General features: G+C 45.5%; 1 protein-coding gene across 4 annotated transcripts in view; it reads right to left on the bottom strand.

Annotated features, from left to right (window-relative positions):
• LOC121300182 (transmembrane and coiled-coil domains protein 2-like) overlaps positions 1-26,805 on the bottom strand; it is a 37,081-nt gene that overhangs the window by 8,484 nt on the left and 1,792 nt on the right. Inside the window, exons 1-2 of one of the 4 annotated variants that reach the window (XM_041228675.1) lie at positions 15,269-15,450; positions 12,499-12,678 (exon numbers count right to left, since the gene is read on the bottom strand). In XM_041228675.1, coding sequence (XP_041084609.1) covers positions 12,499-12,618 — 120 coding nt within the window. In that variant the 5' untranslated portion in view covers positions 12,619-12,678; positions 15,269-15,450. Of the gene's footprint in view, positions 1-204; positions 308-3,997; positions 4,513-12,498; positions 12,679-15,268; positions 15,451-26,337 lie in introns of those variants that run through there. The other 3 variants (XM_041228673.1, XM_041228677.1, XM_041228676.1) reach the window with 3 other exon arrangements.

Genomic DNA, 26,805 nt, shown 5'->3' with positions numbered 1-26,805 from the left:
ATTATGATAAAAAGAAACAGAGAGTGAGTGAGTGTGTGTGTGTGTGTGTGTGTGTGTGTGTGTGTGTGTGTGTGTGTGTGTGTGTGTGGACAGTATGGAGTAAGACAAATTGAATGTAGTAAAGGGATTCAAAGTAAAAGATCAAAGAAAAGGTGGAAAGAAGATTGCTGGGGAAAAGAAACCCATGAAAAAGCATGTATTTACCGTTCTATTGGGGCTACGTGGAGAGGCATCATTCCTCCTCATCTGCCAGCGTCCTGCTCACACAAAGAACACCCAGCCCAGCCCAGCCCAGCCTGGTATTCTATAAGTGCTCTAGCACTGCTACACTAACCCTGCACTGCGGGCACTGCGCTCTACACAACCTTCCGTCTTGAGCAGCAGCAGGAAATGCGTTTCTCGCACTGTAAATTCTTCCTCAGTGTAATCTACGAAAAGCAGAGCGCTGACAATACAAGGGAGAGGAAGCCTGAGTCACGACTGAAAAAGCAGAAAAGCAACAGTGCCCTTATGACCCTGTGAGTGGAAGAGCTTGACATCACAGCTGAGGCATTCTCGCTCAGCACACTCAGGCTGGCCCTGCCTGCTTGCAGTATTGGACATTCACCTTCACATCTATCCAATATTACCGTTACTAATACTGTTATCACAAAACAGCACTTCAGTTTCACCTTATTTTGGGAACGTTAAACGTGAAAAACTGGTTTCCTGGAAATGTAAAAACGATTGTCTCTCTATAGAAAGACCTGCAAATGTTTCAGTTTTCAGTAATGAGAAGAAAGGTAAAGAAACTTAAACAGGAACTTAAGAGATGAAAGGTTGTCCAGGCCTGTGGATATCCTTGCGGATATTTTTAAATGGATTTTAGTTTTAGTTTTTTAAAAAAAAGCAACTATTTATCTAAAGTCCTGCGGCAGTCAAACACGTTGGACAGGCTGCTGTTGAGAAAAAAGACAGACAGACGAGGCAGGCACAGAGCCACGCCTCCACAAATCTGACTACTGGACTGAGCTTTCTCACAGGAACTAGCTGTACAGGGTCTAGGGGTTCCACTTGAGTAGGACCTGATAATCAGGAGTGTTCTCGTGTTAGGCTGCCTGTCACAGCCTGAGATACACTGTTGTATTAAGTATAATATATAGAATAACATGCATGTTTTTAACTTGCTGAGTTCCTGTTCTACTTGACTATAATTCTTCAACAAAACATGAATAATCTTTTGTCATGCCAATAAACCTTTTGAAACAGAGAGAAGGATGGAAAAGAATGAGGAAGCGGTCTGACGAGAAGAGTATTTAACAGTACTGGAGGAATATGAAGAAAGGGGATTACTGGCCAGTTCAGAGCAGGACAAGAGCAGCTGCCGAGGGCTGCAGTAGATGCTTGCGTGGGTGTCTGTCTGTCTGCATCAGGATCTCAACTGACTGCACAGTCCACAAATGATATTAGCTGTTTTAATGCACTATTTGTGTATGGACAGGCAGCATGTCAACTGCATGGCTATTGCTACTGTACTGATTGTTAATGAAAAACGGATGTGGTATATTATGGTGGTAAACATTGGTGCTTTGAGTCTCAGGTGTGATTGTGTGTGTGTGTATCTGTGCGTGTGTGCATCTGTGCATGTGTGTGCAGTGAAGTGAAGCAGGCCTGTACAGAAGTGTTTTGCCAAGCTGGGTCTGCAGCTGCAGTTGGCATTTTTGATTGCGCTGATGGGAGGGACTAAGCATTACATAATGAGGAGAGACAGACAGGTTTGCTTGAAGGGGTGGGGTTAGGAATAAATCAGAGAAAGAGAGAGAGAGAGAGCACCTCGGTGAAGGTATTGAATGTACTGCAGAACAGAATGATCCTGAGCACCGCACTGACAAAATGTTTAAGTTGCACTGCCCTAGCTGGTGAACCAGCAAGGACGAGACTGAGAGACTGCGTGCGGTTATCAAGTCTGGTTCGCAGCTGCACTTGACGCCTGCCAGGCAGAAATATGTTGCCTCACACTATGTCTTGCCATTTTTAATACAACAATGGGTTAATAACACAAAGAAGGGACCCATCCCCAAAGCGCCGGAGCCTTTGTAAAGGTGATGGGGCCCAGGTCCAGTGGATGAAGGTGTAGCCGAATGCACTTTTATTTCAAACAAACATCTCATGTAGTAAAAGCATACGCAGAATATAACCACAACTAAACACTGTGTGCAGCGTGCACTACTCAGAACACTGTACACTCAAGACAGTCCAGTCTTTGGCATGCCCTGTACCAGCTCAGAGGCGTTCTCTCACTTGGAGTTGTGAACCAAGGTAAAAGCATGGTAAAGCATCAAAAAATCTTATACAGGGGTGGAAACTTGACTCCCATTGCACAGCAGTTTCCCCCTTTCCATGTTTTACTACCAGTTTCACTATCCACAGTGTACAGGTAATAAGCTCAGGTGTGTTCTGTTAAACTCATAGTAAAATCAGGAATGAATCAGACTGCTATGCAATGGGAGTCTTATGACACCTGAGGATCTGACTTTCAACCACCCGACTTGATTTGAATGGAGTTTTGATAGAAAATACCAAGCCTTCATCTACTAAAAGACGAGTCAATACAGCAATACAGGAGGACGCTATTTGTTTTCTGCGTGTGCTGTTGAGTTAAAAACAAGGGCTGGCGGCGCAGTACAAGTACTACACAAGGTCTTGGAGAGCACTTAAACACACACGCTCTACATCTTTGCTATGATGGGAGGGTCCAGGGAATGCGCATCATCGTCGAACAGGAAGACAGACATAAAGCATGTCTTTAAACTGGAAGTGAAGTGTAAAGCACAGAAGGACAGAAAGAATGAGAACCAGGCAGATAGAGAGAGAAGCGCTCCGACAAGCACTCCCCCGCTCCTCCTTACTGCAGCCCCAGCGCAGAGTGCATCAGACAGCAGCACACAGAGCCGGCGGCTGAAAGATCCTGTGTCTGTCTCTAACCCCAATAATACAAACCTGCCTGCTTAAAGGAGCACTTTACAAACCAACGCTTCACAATCCATTTGTTAACCTCTCCTATTAGCTTTATTAACATTATTACAGATTCCTGCTTTTAGCATGCTTTCAATATTTTGGTTAGCTAATAAAGTAAATAAGACAGTGTGGTACCAGAGATTCTATTGCTGCTCTTCATCGCTGGTCTGGCCTGGAAATTGAGAGGGACCTCTAACCCCCCCCCACCCCCCCATTACAACTAGCATCTATTTTTAGATTACATTTGAGGCTGTTGGATATCTCTTAATCGTGTGTTTACAGTGGCACTGCAATCTCGTCTAAATAAAAATACTACAATTAAAATGCAGAAGGCTTGCAATAGTGGTAGTTGCAGCCTGCTCTTGAATAAGACACTAGACACTAATAAGGCACTAGATCGACCCTGCATTTAATGTAGCGTTTTGGGTGGCGGTATTGAGCTCCACCACTGTTTCACTAAAACACACCCCATAATAATTGTTTTATTAATACAGCAACCAAAAAAAAAAAAAAAAAAAAAAACCCTTTGTGTGATAAGACGGAGCTGCATCTCAGCGGAGCAGCCCTGTAAACAGCATTTTAAAGAATTAGAAGAATGATTACATTGCAAAGAACTGATCGGGAGATGCAAACCCCTAGCATTCCAGCTATGAACAAAACAACAACGGCAGTCTGCAGCCACAGTCTCTCCCACTACCTCAAACCAATGTTCAGCATGCTGCGGATTGTGTCTGTCTGGTCAACCATAAAGACACACACACACACACACACACACACACACACCCATGATGCCCTGAAAAACACAGGAGTATCTCATCAGTGCTATATTTAGTTCCTTGCACTGATATGAACACAGGTGCTTGCAAAATAAAACAAATTAATGAATAAGTGAATCAATAGATACATGAAATGCAATGCAAACTAGATGAAATACAATGCAATAAGATGAAATGCAATGCGCAGGCAGCAAAGCCGTGTAAGATCGACACGTTAACGTTACCATACTGTTTTATCCCTGGCTGAAGCTTTCGCTCTGTCCTCCAGGTCTGCACGTCAATCCCATTCCCCTCTCGACAGCCCAGAGCCAGGCTGGATAAACCTCCTGCCTCCCGTGGCTCTGTCGGTCAGCGCTGAACACTGGCTGAATCTGGATGTTCAGGAGAGACAGAGCTGGAACACTGACTACCCACAGCCTGTCTCTCTCTCTGCCTCTGTGTCTCTCGCTCTCTCTCTCCCCCTTCTGTGTCTCGTGTCTCTCCTGCTTCACGCAGCGGCAGACTGCAAACTCAGTGACCTGTGCTCTCTTATTATTTTTGATGTGTCTTGAAGCACGGAGCTGAGAGGGAGAGGGGGAGGGGGACGGTGGGGGACGAGAGAGCAGGCTGCTACTGAGAGCCTCTCAAACTGCTCACGTCACAAGCTCCCCAAACGCAGAGCAACGCCACGGAGGTACTGGAGGTACAGTGTGGTGCAGCGTCCCAGCGGTTTGTGAAGGCCCCGGGGAATCTCTTCCTAAAAAGCTCCTGCTGATGAAACAGCAAACAACAAAAGGAACAAAATCTCTAATTGGCATATTTGTTTGGGGAGGGAAGGGGGGGGGGGGAGGGGGGAGAGAGAGAGAGAGAGAGAGAGAGAGAGAGAGAGAGAGAGAGAGAGAGAGAGAGATAAGCAGGAATCAGCTCTGAGACAGAGGAGAGAGAGAGAGAGAGAGAGAGAGAGAGAGAGAGAGAGAGAGAGAGAGAGGCAAGTGGGAGTCAGCTCTGAGAGAGAGGGAGAGAGAGATGGTCCCCCACTTTAGCTGCACCAGTACTTAAACATCTAATATATATAACCCTCCCCCAAATTAAAAAGATGAAGGCAGGGCTGTCAGTGTATTGTCTGCCCACAGTGAGACGTGCGGTCGCTGGTGCAGGAAAGCATGAACCGCGTGGAGGGAGCAACCGGGAGGGAGGTCACCGGCTCCTGCTCTTCCTTTTTATTTCTCAGCCCCCCTCCTCTATATCCCTTCCATTCCTACTGCTGTTTTTCAAACTCTCTCTCTCTCTGTTTAATCCTAATCTCCTCTCTCTCCCTCCACCCCTCTCCTCTTCTCTCTATATTCCCTCACCCCAGCTCTGTACAGGCTCTGATAAGAGGCTGCATATCTCTTCCCTATCTCCCCAGAGCGCTGTGCTATTTAAATATGCAATCTTGCACGTTCTCATGCTGTGAAAGACAAGACTATTCCACCGAGCAGAGCAATGCGCAGCCAGCCTCGTCACGCTCCAGCAGGGAAGCCCTGGGTCTTGCAAGGGGATGGAAAATTGGTTAAACCACAGCACTACCTTATAAATCTATATATAACAGCGACAGCTATTTGTAACATTCGATGTTTCCACAATACAGCACACTATGCTGGTTGCATGAAAAGCAGTAGTTTACACCTGGAGTATGGCACAGGCATGTATTCAATTATCAATCCATGCTTAAAAAATAATCTTGCATCACACCCACAGGCCAGAAGTTCAGGGTTCTGATCTCCAACTCCAGCTATGAAATCTTTCGAAGGGGAAGGGAGAATGCACCTTTGACAAAATGTTAATGACCACAAATAAGTCCTTGCTTAAAATCTTTCCATCTTGTTTACACAGTGGAGTTCTTGTAAACAACACAGACTTGTGTTTGAAATGATTAATTCAAGATGACACCCTGTGCTCTATCACTTCTAACCTCTCCTTATAAAACCGTCTCATCAAGCCTATTTGTTATTCACTAACACTGAAGGGACAACTAAGCCTGGATGAGTAATTCACTGGATGCTATTGAAAGGACAGTGGAATCCTATTTCTATGCAGATGAGGCAACAAAATCCAAAGAGTGGTGTTAAAAATATTGACCTGTCAGCATTCCTGAAATCTCACTGATGTCCGTGAGGAAACCTCACAGGATTTTCAGAGAAACCCTGAGCTGCTACTGTGTTTAGAGACAGGCAGACAGGCAGGCAGGTGCGCAGGCGGGCAGGCGGGCAGGCAGATCTCTGTCCCTCCCCTCCATGCTAGGTTTATATTTGGGGTGCTAATACTAAATGCTCCTAGTTTTTTTAAAAGCATGTTTTTGATCTTCCCTTCTAGTTGTCGATGTATACAGTGTTCGTTTGTAATGTGTTGTGTGCTTACCAACTCTAGTTTGCAGTCTGAAACTGGCCCCATTTTTTAATCGATAGCCCCCTTTTTTTGGAATCCAGCCCAGTTTTTGGAATCAATAGCCTGCACTTCCCTTCGGTCACCCTGCCCTGCACTGTACCCCCACTGCGCTCCGCTCTGGGCAGTGGCGTGTTGGCGTGGTTTCTTCCTCCCCCGCTCTCCTTCGCCTCATTAGAAGAGGCAGACAGCTTTTTAATCCACTGCCGATGCCCTCCTCTAAATCACGCTCGCTCAGCGTTAATCTGCATAGCAATGACTAGCCCCCCTCCCCTCTCTCTGTGCTCCACGCAGCATTGCTTCTCATTACACAGCCATGTGCTTCACATCACGCTTATTAAGACATGGGCTACAGCCTGGGGTTTGTCTGCTTTCTTCAAGGTCATCTCACAGTGTTTCAGAGAGGTGAGTCTGGATGATAACTGTATGGACACACGTCAGTCCTGGCTGTGAGAGGCATGGGTTTGTGAGTGTGGGGTACTGAGCTGCAGCTCTCTCAGAGTTTTGGTTCTGTACAGTCACACCTTCACACACTGCTGCGAGGTGTTCTTTATAACCTACTTTCTTTTTCCGTCAAGATGATCATGTGCCTGTTTCTATCGAGAAGGGTGTGAGAACCATTAACACCCCCGTTCCCCTCAGCACACCATGCTGACTGATTTCAGAGCCGCAACTCAATATTCACCACTAAGCCAAGGACAATAACCCACAGACGTCATGGTCAGAATGGAATGAGGTGATGGATATTAGTGAGGGTGACGTAATCCTGGACACTGCTTTGCATCTACTACTGGGTTTGAATTGCACCTGTTCACAGCTACATACTGAACTACTAGCAAGCAACGCTTAAAGAGATTGAGTCATCCACCTTTTCCTACTATTAGATCATTATCAGCCATGCATGCCAACTATCCCAGCAATAAACGGCATCTGGGAAGAATCCTCAAAGAGGAAGTGAGGTGGGGAAGCATATCACTGTTGCACAGGCTTCGGTGAACAGCGCAATAGATATTTCTTTTCTGAAACACCTTTTGATTTAACAGTTAGAAAGTGCTGAAGAACAACAGAATTGATAGAGCAGTAGGAAATTAAACAGGTTTAATATGAGTGACATATATCTGATAATAAAGTACAGTGCAACCAGTCAGGGGACCAACAAAATGTGGCCTTGATATTGAAGGTCTGTTAACATTGAAGTCAATGGACCAAGGATTTGATTGCAGCGTGGCCTCCTTGAATTGACTAGGCATGCCCTGGAATAAGGACAGCACCCAGTTTGTGCCCTCGCAGCGATCCTGCTGAAACACTCCTGAAATAAGGACAGCACCCAGTTTGTGCCCTCGCACTGATCCTGCTGAAACACTGTGCTGAGGAGGCGCTGCTGCTGCTACTGTGCCTTTAATGCACCTGGGTGCTGCTGCGCTCCCTGCCTGACCTGAATGCATTGTCTTGGTTCACAGCGGCCCCCTCCTTCACTCTCATTGAACACGGCTAACAGTGCTCTCCCCATGGGCTGCCAGCCCCCATCACACTCCCGACGCATTACCATAACAAAGACGCAGTCCTGTGTGTCAGCCAGCCAGCGAGCGAGAGAGAGGATTATGCAGTGAATGAGTGTGTGCTTGTGTGTGCGCGCGCGCATGACCGCCGGTGCATTTATTATGTTTGTTTTTTCTTTTTTTTAGAGGTTTAACTTATATGATCATATGTGACTATATTCCTATACAGAAGATGGATGCCTGTATTACAAACAAACCAACCAACCAAACGCAAAAAAAATGCATGGAAACCCCAGCGGAACATGCAATATGTGGAGATCTGTCATTTTTCTAATGCTATTCAACATACAGTAGCCATCACTACTACAGTCAAATACCTAGAGTACATTGCATATATTCAATAACGGCTGCGTTTATTTTAACTGCCTGATGTTTTTTTTATTAAATCTGGATGGATATTTTGTGCATTTGCTATGTGTTTGTGTGCACAGATCTGTGTCTTTTATATCCAGGTCTGTAGGGTGCATAGTTATGGCCAAAAGTTTTGCATCACAGGTCTGGTATTTTAGGATTGTGACAATTACAAAAAAATGTAGATCTTTTATTCAACATTATGCAATCAAACAAACTGCTGAATTTCATTAAGTATATGGAAATGTACAAATGTTAACGTAACACTATTCAGAATGTTTTATTAGACTTTATGAAGCAACATTTGTTAATTCTATCGGGTGATGCAAAAAGCTTGGCCAGAGCTGTATGTGTGCTTGTGTATGCATTTAGCTCTGTGTGTGTGTGCTTGTGTATGCATTTAGCTCTGTGTGTGTGTGCTTGTGTATGCATTTAGCTCTGTGTGTGTGTGCTTGTGTATGCATTTAGCTCTGTGTGTGTGTGTGCTTGTGTATGCATTTAGCTCTGTGTGTGTGTGTGCTTGTGTATGCATTTAACTCTGTGTGTGTGTGCTTGTGTATGCATTTAGCTCTGTGTGTGTGTGCTTGTGTATGCATTTAGCTCTGTGTGTGTGTGTGCTTGTGTATGCATTTAGCTCTGTGTGTGTGTGTGTGTGTGCATGCATGTGCTTGTGTATGCATTTAGCTCTGTGTGTGTGTGCTTGTGTATGCATTTAGCTCTGTGTGTGTGTGTGCTTGTGTATGCATTTAGCTCTGTGTGTGTGTGCTTGTGTATGCATTTAGCTCTGTGTGTGTGTGCTTGTGTATGCATTTAGCTCTGTGTGTGTGTGCTTGTGTATGCATTTAGCTATGTGTGTGTGTGCTTGTGTATGCATTTAGCTGTGTGTGTGTGTGCTTGTGTATGCATTTATTGCTCTGTGTGTGTGTGCTTGTGTATGCATTTAGCTCTGTGTGTGTGTGTGCTTGTGTATGCATTTAGCTCTGTGTGTGTGTGCTTGTGTATGCATTTAGCTCTGTGTGTGTGTGCTTGTGTATGCATTTAGCTCTGTGTGTGTGTGCTTGTGTATGCATTTAGCTCTGTGTGTGTGTGCTTGTGTATGTATTTATCTCTGTGTGTGTGTGCTTGTGTATGCATTTATCTCTGTGTGTGTGTGCTTGTGTATGCATTTAGCTCTGTGTGTGTGTGCTTGTGTATGCATTTAGCTCTGTGTGTGTGTGCTTGTGTATGCATTTATCTCTGTGTGTGTGTGCTTGTGTATGCATTTAGCTCTGTGTGTGTGTGCTTGTGTATGCATTTAGCTCTGTGTGTGTGTGCTTGTGTATGCATTTAACTCTGTGTGTGTGTGCTTGTGTATGCATTTAGCTCTGTGTGTGTGTGCTTGTGTATGCATTTAGCTCTGTGTGTGTGTGCTTGTGTATGCATTTAGCTCTGTGTGTGTGTGCTTGTGTATGCATTTAGCTCTGTGTGTGTGTGCTTGTGTATGCATTTAGCTCTGTGTGTGTGTGCTTGTGTATGCATTTAGCTCTGTGTGTGTGTGCTTGTGTATGCATTTAGCTCTGTGTGTGTGTGCTTGTGTATGCATTTAGCTCTGTGTGTGTGTGCTTGTGTATGCATTTAGCTCTGTGTGTGTGTGCTTGTGTATGCATTTAGCTCTGTGTGTGTGTGCTTGTGTATGCATTTAGCTCTGTGTGTGTGTGCTTGTGTATGCATTTAGCTCTGTGTGTGTGTGTGCTTGTGTATGCATTTAGCTCTGTGTGTGTGTGCTTGTGTATGCATTTAGCTCTGTGTGTGTGTGCTTGTGTATGCATTTAGCTCTGTGTGTGTGTGCTTGTGTATGCATTTAGCTCTGTGTGTGTGTGCTTGTGTATGCATTTAGCTCTGTGTGCGTGTGCTTGTGTATGCATTTAGCTCTGTGTGTGTGTGTGCTTGTGTATGCATTTAGCTCTGTGTGTGTGTGCTTGTGTATGCATTTAGCTCTGTGTGTGTGTGCTTGTGTATGCATTTAGCTCTGTGTGTGTGTGCTTGTGTATGCATTTAACTCTGTGTGTGTGTGCTTGTGTATGCATTTAGCTCTGTGTGTGTGTGCTTGTGTATGCATTTAGCTCTGTGTGTGTGTGCTTGTGTATGCATTTAGCTCTGTGTGTGTGTGCTTGTGTATGCATTTAACTCTGTGTGTGTGTGCTTGTGTATGCATTTAGCTCTGTGTGTGTGTGCTTGTGTATGCATTTAGCTCTGTGTGTGTGTGCTTGTGTATGCATTTAGCTCTGTGTGTGTGTGCTTGTGTATGCATTTAGCTCTGTGTGTGTGTGCTTGTGTATGCATTTAGCTCTGTGTGTGTGTGCTTGTGTATGCATTTAGCTCTGTGTGTGTGTGCTTGTGTATGCATTTAGCTCTGTGTGTGTGTGCTTGTGTATGCATTTAGCTCTGTGTGTGTGTGCTTGTGTATGCATTTAGCTCTGTGTGTGTGTGCTTGTGTATGCATTTAGCTCTGTGTGTGTGTGCTTGTGTATGCATTTAGCTCTGTGTGTGTGTGCTTGTGTATTCATTTAGCTCTGTGTGTGTGTTTAGCATACTGTGTGCGTGCTTGTGTATGCATTTAGCTCTGTGTGTGTGTGTGTGTTTAGCATACTGTATGTGTGCCAGTATGGAAATGTACTACAGTAAATTACTGCCCCAATCCCTCTGTGCTTTTTACATGTTATGCTGATGGCTGAGCTGCGATGCAGAAGCAGTCTCATTTTACTGGTGACCTGGCCAGTGCATTTACTCACTAGCTCTGCCCTGACCTCTCCCCGGCATTCTGACCTGCAGTTAACTTAGAGCCGCCTGGCATGGAAACACGATCCACCTGTTTAGACCAGAACCAGCATTCCCTAGGAGCTCCTGACCCCCTTGTGCAAGCTGTTTACGTCCAGGTCTGGCCTTGCACCTAGAACGTGTTACAGGGCAACTTTCAGAGCTTGCACCCCAGGGGCAACACAAAGTGCCTTCGTTTCTAATTTTAGCCCTGCTCCACATGAAGGCGTGTCTGGATACTTTAAATAGAACGGGCCCGTGGAACCAAACAAACCGAACCAAACAAACTTGCTCCAGCACACACACTCCTACTGGAATGAAAAGACTGAGGCAATCCCTTGCTTGACTAGTCAGCACAGCCCTGCTCTTCTCAGGACCCAGCACCAGCGGCTTATCATAGCAGCCTCTCGGGACAAAAGGCACATGGCATCTTCACTGCAAAAATCCAGGGTTTGAGATGGAGCACTGCAGGCACGCATGGGCCCGAACCTCCCCTTATGAAGCTGTGTTGAAAATGTGCTTTCGTTTAGGTTATCTATCCCAGTGTAAGAGACGTGCGGAATGAAAATACATTAAATTCAGGAGCAAAAGGAAGACATGAAAGACAGGCGATTATTATTACAGAAAGTGTGATTATAGCATCAGTTTAAATCATTACAGCACAGAGGAAAACTGGGTCTTATCTGAGACAATCACATGAGAGCGGCACCTCAGTATAGCTGCACAATGTGCAGAGGTAAAGACAGTGCTTGAATAGTTAGTGCTTCCCCCAGATTAAAATGCAAGCACTGCACTGAGATTCCTGAAAGGCGCAGGTCAATACACACAACAAGGCAAACACTGACCGCTGGTAGCGAGCGAGCAGCTGCATCGCCCAGAGCTGTGCGCAGGATACATATTCACAGAGTCCTCAGGGATTAATCCCAAATAAAAACGAGCAACCCCTCAAACAACGAGGCTGCACAAGTGCAGTAAAAGAGCAGCGACTTATACAAGAAAAAAAACAAAACAAGCAAAGAGCACACTGTAAGAAACGTAAATCAAGACACCTAAAATGTCACTAGAGGCAAGACATCAGTTGTGAAGATAACGTGAGGGGGTCGTGTTAGAGTCAGAGAGGGGGTCAGCACCAACTACTGCAGCCCTGCAGAGACAAGACAGAGTACAGGGCACAGCCCATGCATCATCGCGTCCCTGCCTGTCTTATCTAATTGAGCACCTCAGGTCTCAGTAATCACTTCACTCTAGCTGTCCAACCTCCCCACCAGTAGCACTGACTCAAGAAGCTCAGCATGGTCCGACTGCTGTAATATCTGTTTTAAAATCACATCCTTCACCCACAACTAGAAAAAAAACTCAATTGAGCTCCATTTAAAAATACTAAAAGAAACTAAATGAATTCAACTAGAAGACACGCAAAAAAGAAAAAAAGGTTCCTCACTGAATTATTAGATTTTTTTTAGTATTTCATCATTGCATAGTTGTTTTTTTAAAACAAAAGAAAAAACAGATTAAAAAAAAAAATTCCAGCCCGACAACAACAAACTGGTAGAGTACAGCTACACAAGGCTGGCTTGCTCCCTCGCTCCAGGGTGACAGCACACTGGTATACTCACAAACACTCCCAGCACCGAGTTCAAAAGCAATAAGCGTCTCCCAGTTGCTGAGCCGGAGCCTTGGGCTTCATGCTCCACTTGGGAGACCCCATCCAAAAACAGCTGCCCCTCTGTCCGCATCAGTCCACCGGGCTGGGGTGGCAGGTAAAGTGGGGGTCCTCCTTCTCGGTCACTGTGATACTGTGGGAGCTCAGTGAAGGAATAACAAGCACAGAAGCAGGAGCAGCATTGGCAGAGAGAGACAGACAGAGAGCAGGAGCAGGGTGCACTCACAGTAACCGGTTTGCGCTGGCCTCTCCACGACTCGATCAGTATTCAGGGAGAGGGAAGGAGAGGCGTAGAGACTGATTATCCCTGATGGTGTGTACCTGCCTCTCTCGCTGCACTCAGTATAATTCAACACCACGCTATACTGGTACAGTTTCAGACCGTGCTCTACTGGAGTCAGGGAGCTGTTCACTGGGCAGTGAATAATGCTCAGATTTGGGCAAAAAACTGGTGCAGAAATTAGAAGCAGGACGATGTATGCGAATACAGGACAAGGTCAAAAATGGCTGGGGCTCAAAGGTTGGATATCTTTGGCCGACATGGATAGTTAAAAAAAAGTCTACAAAAGCATTTTGTAGAATTTCAGTCATAAGGAATAGCTATTTCTAGACAGCAATGTGCAATCTGAAAAACCGATTTTCTATTCTGGAATATGTCATACTCGGATACCATAACAAGATTACAGACCGAGAGCCACACTCCTGAGCTTCATCAAGGAAGGAAGCCATCTGTAGATTCACAATGTTGTCTGCTATTCCAGTCCTCAGTATTAATGTCTGTTGGCATGATCGAGGCCAGGCGTTCAGGTGGAAATGTACGGCATCCCCTAACTGAATAAACCAGCTGAGATACTCTAAGCCAATATTAATAATCCCAGGAGCCAGCCACCTCAGACCCAGTGTAGAGCCAGGTTTCTGGGAGCACAGTCTCACATGTTCCATCCAGGGGTATGTTGCTGTCAACTGCAGAAGGGCGTGCAATCAGTCTTGCAAGTTCAAGTGCAACGCCGATCGCCCAGACACTGCCTTCCCTGTGACACCAGTCCTAGCAATCACCCTTGCAAAAGCTCTTCCCCATCTATCTCAATACACGCCACAGGGTAGTGTTCGCTCAGGGGTTTTCGCCCTGGTTATCGGGCACAATTTCTAAACAGAACAAACATTCCCCTTTCCCTGGCTGAGATTCCCACAGCTCCTGCGAAGGAGGACGGGACATCACCGGGGAAGGAGATGCTGCATCTCCGTGGATCTAATTTGTACAAAAAAAACAAAAAAAAATAAACTGGGACACTGTGTGTTCTACTACAGACTGCAGAATTGAATTCTGAAAACCAAAGAAAACGAAACAGCAGAAGCACCTATTCACTCCAGAGTTATCTGCAGAATGTTTTTTGCACAGCTCAGTACATCCTTGAGCCCGGGTGTAGAGGATGCAAAGGGACACGTATAACAATGCATACCAGCATTGTGCTTCTGATTCAGCAAACACTTCCTGCCTGCTCCTGTGACATGCTTTCTCTCTTACTGGGTTGTTAAGCCACGCTTTGTCATAGCACCATGCAGCCCGACTGAGGTTGAATGCATTCCAGCCAGCTCCGCTCTCCCTGACAACTGTGGCACTTTGCTATTTCAGCAACATCCTGTTCTGGGAACAAAGAGGTCTGAACCCATGGGGTGCGCTGAGAGGCTCCCTCACACACACACACACACACACACACACACACACACACACACACACAGTAACTACTAAGCCATAACTCTCTGTTCTTCCAGCTGAAAAGAATCTCATTATCTAAGTGGAACATTCCATACTGGGGCTTGAGAATTAAGGCACAGGACGATGGCACTGGCTACACCTGATATTACTGTATAGCAAGCAAGAGACACTCGAATGCTGCCTATAATCCCGAGCTAAATATAATAGCACAACTCCTGTTAATTCAGTGCTGTGCCTGTCCCTAGCAGTGTGCTGGTCCAGTACAGTCCACTGAGGGCCAATTGAGAGCAACAGACCAGACCACGGCACTCACCCACTGGTATCTTATTCCAAGGCATGTCCCACATTTCCAAACTAATCCGTTAACCTCTATAGTATGTCATGCGATATTCGATATTTGTACCGTGCTGTTATTACAGCTGTATCTTAAAGTACATAGTGACACAGTCTACCGATTCTCACACCAGCAATCAGCAACAGAAATGAACGCAGTAGTGGTGGCAGCAGTACCTTACAGTTCTAACGTGTATTGCTCTATTACTTCCATGCACAGTAACAGTGTTTGTTAAACAAGCTACCAAAAACATGTGGTTTCCCCTTGTCTCTGTGAGGCACTCAGAGGAGCCACACCTGGAGAGAATTATAGGTACCTGCCCTTCGTTTAAACTGTAAGCAACAATCACAGAATTCAATCGGAAATATAGAAATACACGATCCGCATTTAAAGGGATGACAATCATCTTGATTGTAAATATTACTTTTATCAGGATTTATCAGCATATTTTATTACACAAATAAAAGTATTGAAAGCAATCACAAGGGCTTCTGTAAGTAACTATGCCTCTATCATGCTACAGTACTGACTATTTCAGCTAGGGTAGCCTTTTCCCACTCCAGATCCCTACATTCACAACCAGTTCCTCTTAATCACAATCTCAGGAGACCCAGCACCCAGTGAGAGGACTGAGAGAGCACCAGCACTCAGGAGATGCAAAGACAAGGATACACGTGGCAGCCGTCGCCAAGCAACCAGGTCTCCAGGCGCAGCGATGTAGCGTCTCCAGGGTCTGCAGCACACGAAAGCGCAACGCAACCCTCTCCACCTCTCCCTTTGCGCAGCTCCAGGGCTTAAGAAGGCTCTTCACTGCTTCACACAGCTCTGGCCCCAACACCAGCTAGTGCACAGAGCTGCACGGCTCTGTCCTGCTCAGATCAGCTCATGACATCAACACACTCCTCCCACAGCGCCTGGGATTGTTGACTGCAACAAGTGTAAGGAAATTCAATCCCGTTTTAATCATCCCGGGGTAAAGAGCAAGGACAGTGGGACAACAGCTGCATGGGGGGGATGTGCCACTCGTCGGGCTGTCTCTGTGTCTGAGTGAGCGAGTCTCTCTGGAATGTCTGTCCGCTGAACCGCCTCCTGGCCTTTGATCCACTCTGCCTCCCCACCCCCCAAACACCAGGAAAGCAGAATTCCTAACATGGGAACTGAGGTGAATCTGGAACCATTCAGACACAGCTAGAGACTGTGCTGTACATCTTCTGGCTACCTAAATTTCACTGCAACCACAGAACTGCAGGGCACCGTTTCTCCTTCATTCTACTGCCACCTTGTGTTTAAAGCGTGGCACAACACCACCTCTCAAAGCAAGCTTTTTGCCTCCTATACATTCTCATTGTCCCTAGGCACTGTATTAAGGACACATTGTACTGCTGCAGGTGTGGCGAATTTAAGAAGCTAACCTGATTCAGTGTAGGGAATGTGCACACCCTCAATCAATACCATTAGCTAACCCTGCAGTGATGTATTCACCTTGACTGTACCATCTATCCAATAATCTACACACACATTTAAAACATTTTATTTTTAGATATGCTAGGGTTTGTCAATTAATAGCAGTTAACTTTGCGATTAAGGTGTTAATTTTTTTAACGCAAGTTAATTGCACTCCTCTGTCTTGTCCCTCTTCGCACACCGTAATTCATTTCCTCGCGCACCTTTTTAATACACTCGAGTGCATGCCAGGACTGAATGAGTGACGTCATCGCTTGAATATCAAGTTAGTCACGGAACCGCAGGAAAGCACTGAAACTGAAGGACTTGTGAACGGGAAGTTGATTTTTATAAAACGCTCTGACGGTTCATTGGCTGGAAAGAGGTTTAATTGTATCTGTCAAAGTGAGCTCCAGTATCATACAAGTGCTGTACCCCCCGTGTACGAAACACGCTTTCACTTCTCAGAATCCAGTCTTGTAGTTTTTCTGCTACAGACAACAATACAACAACAAATGAAACCCGTCTGTTTGGACAGAGGACTCTTAATAATTCAGGGTCGCTGCAAACCCAAGAATCAAGTGAAGTACGATACTGTAACCAGTGCTGCTGGACAGCTACCCACTGCAGACCCGTTAACCTTGCAGCTTGGTTTGATTTCAATAACCACATTTATTTTTAAATGATATTATTTACAATTATGGAGGATATAACCGTTACTTAATGCATGTTTTGTTTTATTTCAAGTTATTAATAAAAAAGCATTTAAAATAATAATAATAATAATAATAATAATAATAATAACAACAATAATAATAATAATAATAATAGCATCAGTTATAAAACAAACCTAAATGCAGTAATTGTATCAATTAAATATGCAATTAAAACCAAGATTCACTGAGATTTTTTTTTTACACTCAAGATAATTGTGATTCATTTTTTTTTAAATCGCTCGACAGCCCTAATATATGCATATAAAAAAAAGTGTGAAAACCATGCGCTCCCTAGTCAGTGATGAGCCTGAAAGGCGCCCCTTCTCGTTGGGTAGCACTGGTGTGCAGAGACACCAAGGAAGAGCCCACAGTCTCGCAGTTACAAAGCTCCATTCCTATCAAATCTGATTTCTCAAACGTGCTCCACAAAGAAAGACAGACGTTCCCAAAATCCCACTGTGTTTAATCCGAGTCGCATTCTGGGATGCGTGTTCAGAATGGGCATGGCTTTCCTTGACTATCTTTTATTATGGTGTGTTACACCCGGTGGAGACCCAGACCTGTCGCTCCAGCTAGTGCAGAATTATAGCCTGTTTGAAAACCTTCACCAGCAGGAAAACTCACGAGCACACTTTGGAAAAATAATAGATCATGAGAATATAAAAACACAACAATAGCATCACTACTGCACTGTCACTGCCAATTACAACTATTACTATATTTTGTAAAACGTATACATTTAGGAAATGTCTCACAGTACAACAACTAGAAACACTGAGATGTTCTGTACTCTTAAGGCTATTAAAAGGACAACTATGGTACAGCCTAAAAATTAGCCTCTATCTGTGCAGAAATGCAGAAATGAAATATCCCACGGTATTCAAAATACACAGCACAGCATGTGGAGTCCACTTAAAACCGTTTGGCAAGTAGAAATATGTACTGTATTATTGTCTAAAACAGCTATAGTTACTACAACCACATATACAAATTTAAAAAAAAAATGCAATATTCTCCAAAAATCTATCCAGAAGCTAAATAATAAAGAGTCAGAACATATTTTTAACAATACCCTCAATCCTAAAAGATGGCAGCGATAATGGAAATAATGAATTCAGACCTACCTGTTCATGAACCATTCCAGCACAACAGAGTACAACATTAACTCTGAGGGACCACTCACTGCAGTCACACTCCTGGGCACAGACACACACACATAGACACTGTGCAGCGCCCAGCCTACTGCTCTATTGAGACTCCTGGAACAAGCTTCTTACCAGCACAGCCCCGGCTTGTACAGACAGCTCTTGGGCTTCATGTTTCTGAGATCTGAGCAGCTACAGATAACATATATATATATTTGAAAACAATCCTGAGAAATGCAAATCAGGAGGCAGGGCAAGGCTGTCACCCCAGGCTGTGAATGCTCTCTAGTAACCCCTCGCTGAGGTGCTGCTCGCTTTGCTGATTCTGCTGGAACTCTGCTGGGTCAGGCTGTGTTTAAAGACAGCTGTAATCCCCTTCTGTCAGGACCACAGTACAGCACACAGGGCAGGCTATCAACTAGGGAGTCTCCCTCCTGCAGAGGCACACTGCATGCCATTTAATATGCTCATGGCCATCAATCAGCAATATCGTTCTCATTTTGCTTGTTTAACCCTTTAAGGTACAAGGGAATAAATTGGTGCTAACCTTTTTTTTTTTTTTTTTGCAATGAGGTGCACGAAACAGGGTATTAAAATTGACCGATGGGTTGGATCTGCTCATCCAAATTGTCAGTTTCCTCCTTGTGACACTTGACAGTCGCTCTCAAATGTGTTTTAAGAAGAAACCGTTTGAACAACCACTCAATTCCTTGTGTTATTTCTTTTCCATCTAGTTTGTTTTTTTTAATATATGGAAAACAGGCAATTTAAACTAAAGAGAATGACCTGGTCTTACTGTACGGACTTATTGTCATTGCAAATTAATTCAATATTCCTCCCTCCCTCTTTGCACTGCCAGGCTTTATTATGGGGTATTGTGCTTGTGGGCTTTCCTCCAAGGCTGTGCTGTGCAGAAACATGCACGCTGCATGTGCACTACAGTACCTAATGCTATTTACAATACCATGGTCTTACTTTTAAACTACATTTCTTCCCGTTTTTACATTATAACAATCCGCTATTGACGTTTACTGAAGCCTATAGAGGTAAAGTGGATGGCTCACTCAATTAATTCCCTCTTGCTTTCCGTAAGAGACAGACAAGAGACAGCCGACAGGCCTGTGTCTCTGTGCCTCAGTCCCACCACTGCACTACAGGAGGTATTGATCCTGGACTGTCTGTGATGGGCTCCCTAGAAGAATGCTGATCCTTGGCACAGAGTTTACAGCACCATGCTTTCAAATCACAGCTTTCTAGTGGGCTAATTCAATATCCTGTTATGTCTTGCACCCACTGTAATAAAGTGTACCTATCTTGGCTTAATCACTGAGTTGCAGTGTATCCCTAACTAGCCTACATCAGAATCAACCCCCCCCCCCCGTCTCTGCTGGCTTGTCAGGTCTGGATCTCCCCTTGCTGTGGTCCTTCAGTGTGAATGACAGTGCAGCACCCTGCCGGTCTCAGCCCTCCCTGCCAAGCATGCTAGGAGGTTTCTAATATACCAAGATGGCTCCTTGTCAAGGCACATTCCCTAAAAGCAGGGCAGACAGTCATGCTGTTCCCATCATTCAGGGCTCCTGGGCTGGAACTCAGAGCCCCTGTACACACTGTACTTCCTGGAGCTGCTCCGTGTAGCTGTGCTGTAACACTCGCAACATTTAAAACAGCATCACTCACATCCAAGATCCGAATCTGGTGCGTCTGCATCTACAGCAGTTCCTTCTTTTAAAGGCTCAGCCTGTCGGCGGCCCTCTAGTGGTATTTAGTAATACTGCACCTGAGGAGGTGGTAAGATGCTTGCGCTGGCTTTTCATTTATACTGCAGGTTAAAAAATAAAAAAAGAGCTCTATTTATTGGCTTTCATTCATGTTGCAGCTAGAAGACAGCTTTAATTGAAATGCCTAGCAATGCTCCACTTACCTCAGTTTCGGGAACTATGGGCGATACTGCACATCTAACAGGCTTTGACAGAGGGACTGATAGTTGTGTGCTCTGTTGGCGGGTGGTTCTCTATCCTAGGCTGCACGCATACTGTATTGCTGTCAGTCAGAGATCACCTGGATCTGAAAAGCTCAACCACACGGCACCAGGGTTATGAGACTAGGGGGAGATATGGTAAGTGTTGAGAGATCCTAGCAACAGCGCTGTCTCTGCAGCTGTGGGAATGCATTCAAGCAAGGGATGCCCAAGCGCCAAGCACAACAAATACATAACAAATCCATTCCAGGAGGTCAGTTTACAGGGAAACAAACGACATGATACATCAGGATTGGAGAGTTTGGGATCACTGTGATCACTGTGATCAAAGAAACCCTGAAGGGCATTCTTCTCAGACCTCATACACTCCTGAAGATCACCAGGTCGGGGAGAACTGTGTCATGTTTTTCAATATGCACACTGTGGGTTTTGTGGAGACTTTGAGCGAATCCCACATTGATTTGCAATGTGCTTTGAGGAGCAACACATGTGGATGAAACTGCAATCACAGCATCTAGCCAGCAGCAAAAAAAACCAACTAGCTAAACACCAAAAACAAAGCAACTAAATAACAAATACTGTGATGCAGTGGGTCCACGCGCTACCCCCTTCACCTCTGGAAGTTAAATTAGTCTGGCGTAGTCAACGCAATCTGGCACAACTGGTAGAGGGATAAGGACTGGAGATCCCATAGCAACAGGCTGATCCTTCCAGGACATGCCTGTGTGCAGAGATCCAATCCTGCAGCCTTAATTAACAAGAATAATATAAACATAATCAAATATACTGCCATCCTCGATTATTTAGTTATCTGACTTGCACATCAAAAAAATAATTAGCAAAGGGCTTGTACTTTTACAGTTTCCTGTCAACAAGGCCAAACTAAACCAAATTCGAGAATAATTCAATTGTGGAATTCGGAGGGGACTCTGCACTGTGTCCACTGGGATCAGCCAGCAGAGCAACATCCCCCAGCAACACCCAGCCCTCTTCCCAGCCCTCACCTCCCATGTACGCCCTGATCATCCAGTCCTCATCCCTCGGCTACACCATGGTCAACCAGCCCTCCTTCCTGCCCTCATCCCCCAGCTACACCCCGGTCACCCAGCCCTTCTCCCAGCCCTCATCCCTCGGGTACGCCCCCATCACTCAGCCCTCATCTCCCGGCTACACCAGCCTTCATCTCAGTTTCCAGTCCCGCACGCTTCCCCACAAGCAGCGTCTGGCCAGCGCATGGGAAATGTCAAGACAGCTTCTGGCAGGAACCCAGATCAAAAAGTCGAGGCAGCGAGAGGCTATAAATATCATCCCTGACTGCAAGCCGGCTTCCTTCCACCTCGCAGCCCAGAGACCAGGACGCTGAGGCTGCCACTCACACAGATTACTAAGATGCTGAAAACAGCAGGACAGGGGTTGAAAATGGTATGAAGTGAAAGAGCTGAATTACAGTATTTCAGACCTCTCTTGTAAGAAATTATTCAAATCGGCAGGTGAAATCAGCACCGCTAATCGGGTATTCCTCAAGGACCGATCAATCGCCCGTATATGTTTGCGTATCGGTTTTCAATGCGAGTGTCCCGGGTTGAATATGTTCTCTGTACTGCTCTGTAGTTTTGTCCAGACGCTTTCCTTAACAAGCTTTCAGTCGTGTTCCCTCTGCCACAATAATAAACTTCGTCGACCAATCATTCTGTAAAGAATTTGGGGTGGTTTAAAATGTTATTCCAGCTGGAAATGAATCTAGTTAATCATCTTTGATAATGACGTGTTGAACCGGAAAACACAGATTAATCAATAAATATTGTGTAGCAGCTAACTCTTTATCCTGATATACATCTCCTTTTGAGCGTGTGTGGTTTGTATTGTTTCCTGCTAAGCAGAGAGAAACAACAGAGCACTCTGCTTATAGAAACTGGATCCCAGCTATCCAACAGGCTTTGACTGTGTTTGTTTTCTAAAGAAACTCATTAGCAATAATAATAATAATACATCTGCCAGCATAATGCTGCTCTAATGGACTAGTTTGACGACCAAGCGTTCTGTTCTCCTCTGCTGAGTCAGTCTCACAACACCAGCTCCACACAGAACACACAGCTGGCTCTGCTTGTTTAATACCGGAAGAGTGAAATGTCTGGATTACACACGGCTCCAAAGGGAACACGCTTAGCCCAATCGAAGACACTGACACACGTTTACACGCATCAGCTGTGTAAACGCAACCACAGAATGCACCTGCATACAGCACGTGCATGCAAACCTGCAGAATATCACCTCAGATCTCAAGTTCACAGATACACATTTAGACGGATGAAATAACCACGCTGTGAACTCGCTGCCTGCAGCTTCCACGTCCCACTCCTGCGAACCCTTACACAGTCGTGACCGGCAGACTCGAGATCTGTATCTGTGCTGCCACCAGGGACTGGTAGAAGCATGCTGGAAGCATCGTGGAGGCTGCAGAGGGCCTGGCATGCTCTGCAACACTGGCTCTCAAATCATTTCATTATCCTAATGACACTCAGACAATAAGCTATCCCTGCTTATTCATGGGAATGCATCCTGCTTTTGCAGGAAAGAGCACTACGCTGCCAAGTCGACCCGGATACCAGGAATACTGAACAAAAAAACAGGCAAGCGGAAGGAAAGGTATCGGAAATTTCAATAGCCTGGCTAGCAACCTCTGCTGCTTCAATTAATCGTTTGAAGGTAGTAAAAAAAAAGTAGCAATGCCGAGCACTTCTATACAGGAGGGTAGTTTTAAATCGGGGAAGCAGAATCCAAGCCCCTCTGTGGCTGTGAAACTAGTCAGACCTGCCTGTGATTAACCACCGATGGCAGATATAAAGAGCAGGGTAAGCTTCAGTGGTTGGTAGAAGCAGAAGCTTTACCTGCAGTTGAAGCTGCTGCTCCTTCGGAATAAGAAAAAAAAAAAACATTATCAGCAGCTTCTCTTCCAGATTTATTATAAGCATCAATTCACTCCCGCCAGGCCATTTTATTCATATTAGAGGCCACTGTCGCCGCACAACACAAATTGACGTGTGCATTGGTACCTCTGTCAGCACAGCCACTGCCTGCTGTGTTGGTGCGCTACAGGGCTGGGCATGTTTGCTCGCTTCGTCAGCAGTCACACCACCGTTGTCCCACGCAGGATAGAAACACCTGATATTTTTTTCAACATGGGCTTCCTTGTAAAGAAGTAAAAACAAAAAAAAAACCCTTGAGGGTTAGCAACGCCTTTCCCAGCTCCCAGCGCGACTCCAGCTGGCTGTAGCATCCCTCTGCTGCAGCTCGGAGGAAGCAGGAGAAGATTGAGCTCATTGAGTTTTCCATGACATCATTCCCAAACAAAAGGGGCCGGGATCACATTACTGCTGGCGTAGTCATTTGAATAGAATGCACTGAAACACAGCCCGAGTGGGAGACATGGAGAGAGCGCTCACCGTATATAAAAACACACACAACAGAGTGGGAGGAGAGGGCGAGGAACCAGGCTTGATCGGCTCTGTTTGCACGATCGATGCGTGGATCGCAGCAGCCGGTGAAGCATGGTCACACGTCATGGAGTCAAAAAGACATTGAGAATTAAGTAGGCTTGATATGTACAATTTTGTCCTGGAGGTCCGAAGCCCAGTTTTTCAAGGCATCATTAAATAAGGAGCAGGTTAACACCTGAATCATGGTACAATTAAGTTATTTAGGGATACTGGTAAAATGAAGACCAGTGTGCCATAATCCCACAGCTACGCCCAGAACACTGGACCAGTGTTCACTCTCCTGTTAAAACCAACACAAAACTTAATGTGTCCTTCCCTTCCATGTGGGGAGGGGTATCGTAGGAGCCCAAAGAACCCTCAAGCCCACACCCGGACCACCGCCCTGGTTTACAAATTGAACTCCAACAGAGAAACGACTCTTTTCCCCCCGAAAAGGCAGAGTTGGATAAATATTTTTCTTTGGAACTTTGGAAAGAAGCCTCGACGGTGAGAGCTCTCAGGGAAGTTGACGACAGTCTTTCTGAAGCGTTCCTTGTTTTCTTTAATGAAAATGGCATTGAGAGTGCTGCACTGTTTTTTTCAGACAGGAATATTTCTTATTCCTGTGATAGTTCCCGACAACGGGACAAGGAGGGACAAAATAATAGAAATGCATGAATTCGAAGCACACACACACACTAGCAAAAAAAAGTTTCCGTTGCATGAAACATGAATTTGTTTTCATGGCTTGTTATCAGCTTGCAATGAATTTCCGCTGATTCTGCAGTAACCTGATATCATGAGAGCCGTGCAGTAACGGGACTCGCGGGTGACACAGCAATCGGGAAGGAGCTTTCAAAGGCTGCTGGGATAGCTTCCCCTAGAAACGAAAATGCATGTTCGATGAGGGAGGACGCTTGTGTTCCTACAGTCGAAGCTACGCTTGAGGAGAGCAAACTGGCAGACAACGCTGGCGCACAAGGTCACTTTGTGCAGTCCTAAAGCAAGCACAGCCTTTTAACATTCCAGCTCCGAGTAGCAGTGAGGGGACACAGAATCAATGCTTGGGGGTAGGGGTGGGGTTACAGAACCTTTAATGTGGGCGTTGCACTGGTGGCTGCAGAATTTGGAAGAGTGTCATTTGTGTCACAAGTGCCACAGGGGGGTGGGGGGGTAAATAAAAAAATGTGAAAAAAGGGCTATTATTTTTTTTCATATGTGACAGGCCAGGCACAGAAATATGAGACTTGTGCTGCAGTTTAATACAGAAAACATGGATTTGATATTCTCACAAGAGAGTCAACATATAAGTGTGCAGAACATACTAGCTGTGTTCTGTATCCTGTTGTTTCTGATTATATCTCCCGTGCTTATTAACTATTCCATTAAAAATAAAAAGACTCCTTGGTGCTGAATGTTGGGGAAGTAAGGCGGGTTAGCATGTTAGCATTGCATTGTGCACTGAAGCCCACAGGTGATCCACTGTGCACTGCAGCCTGTGTATTAAACAGACAAACTACCTTTTTCAGCTATTTAATGAATGCATGAAAGAGTTAACACAAGCTTTAAAGTTTGCCTATGTACGTTCAAGTGCAACGAAGCTGACAGTACTGTCAAACTAGACTCCAGCCTCAGACCACTTCTCAGTTTCACATTGCTTCCCCCTCCTTTGTTAATGGGGGAGCGCTGTTCTCAAATGCTGTATAATCTGGGGAAATAAATACAGAATTCAAACAATGCATTCTAAACAGGCTTCACCATCTAAAACACCTTTTCCATTAAACATGTGCTGGCCGGTCTGGACCAGTGCACCACTGAGCCCTTCAGTGTGACAGAGAGACTGAGCTGCCTGTAGCTTCAGTACTGTGTTCAACCTGTCACTCCCTGCATCCCTCTGTGACCTGCTCCCTCTCAGCCAATCAAAGTCTTTGAATGCAATGTGAGCGGATCCTCTCTGTATCCTGGTTTCTCCAATCGACTCTATTGCTGTTTTCTAACATGTGGCAGTAATTGAAGGTGTGTTCAATCACGCTAGTCTGGTCACCAACACCCAACATTGGAGCTGCAATACAAATACCAGCTTACAGTACCTGACATGTGAGAACCAGAACACTGCTATCCATCACATACAACCTGCTATCAATTCATCTGCTCAACAAAACAGCCAACCAACCAACCAACTCTGAAGGTATGCACTTACACCCTTTGAAAGTGTTGCCTTATAAAAGAATAGCCTTGATCGTTTGCTCTTTTTAGTCATAAACATTATCTCGCACCACAGTACATATTGTGCTGTGGCTTGTGTGCTGGGATATCTATTGCTTCTTGCGCTGGGATATCTATTGCTTCTTGCTATCTTGCTTGTATGTGCATTTACTGTACCCTCTATATCAAGTATGATAACCACCATGTAATCTGCTTGGTCTGACATCACTGTGCTGTCCTGTACAGTACAGAGCAGTACAACAGCTGCTACAGGATGTGACTGTCTCCACTCAGACCTGCAGGGTAATTAGCAGAACATTTCCTGCACAAGGCCATGCTACACGTTTATATGAATTTCATTAGCAGGCAGATCATGCAGGATTAGATCTCAGGCACTAATATCAGACTGTCTGTCTGGCTATAGCCTCACAGTTCAGGGCCACCACGCTAGTTCTTGCCAACTTCAGAAAGTGGGAACAGAAGAAAGGTTCAAAGTGATGTCAGTTGCCATGGTGCAGGTTCCAAACAAATAACACAGTGCCTTGAACAGGTAGGGTAGCTGCCATTCAAAATAAGAAAAAGCAGATTAAAGGATCAAATAATATTTGTATTCTTTTTTTTATGGTTTCACAGTAACAGGATATACATTAAATACAAAAGTTAAATTTTTTGTTGTCTTCACACTGCAAAGAATTTACAAGAAAGCACTGAATTCAGGATGCAAGACAGGCAAACCATGCAGATACACGGGGACCCTGCGCAGCGGCAGGAGGCTCACCTTGTCCGTGACGCGTTCCGGCTCCTCGAGGGTCCAGTGCAGGGTGGGCTCTCCGGCCAGCAGCGAGGTGTCTGTGGTGGAGGACGAGCGGGGTCTGCCCTGGTGCAGCAGGGCGGTCAGCGAGCAGTCCTGGGGGCCCTTCCTGCCCAGATGGGGGCTGCTGCTCTTCACTGCCTCCGAGGCGGGGCCGCTCTTGGTGCGCCTGCTGCTGCTGTGCAGGCTGCTACCCCTCTTGATGGAGGGCCGGGCGCGGATCTGCTGCAGCACCCTGTTGAAGGCGGTGGGGCGGGCGGGCAGGTCCTGGAGGGACACGGCGTACGACACTCGCTGCATCTCCGGGGATCTCTCCTTCTCGTCCGCAGAGTCGTGGTCCGAGTGGCCCCCCAGCCCCCCTGATGCCCCGGCAGGGTATCCCACGCTGAGCTGTGGGGCCAGGGCAGAGTCCGGGGAGCTGTGCTGCTCACGCTC

The sequence above is a fragment of the Polyodon spathula genome, chromosome 25 (assembly GCF_017654505.1).
Source record: "Polyodon spathula isolate WHYD16114869_AA chromosome 25, ASM1765450v1, whole genome shotgun sequence".
Lineage (NCBI taxonomy): Eukaryota > Metazoa > Chordata > Actinopteri > Acipenseriformes > Polyodontidae > Polyodon > Polyodon spathula.
The sequence above is the reverse complement of the archived record's forward strand: the minus strand, read 5'-3'. Positions and strand labels throughout refer to the sequence as shown.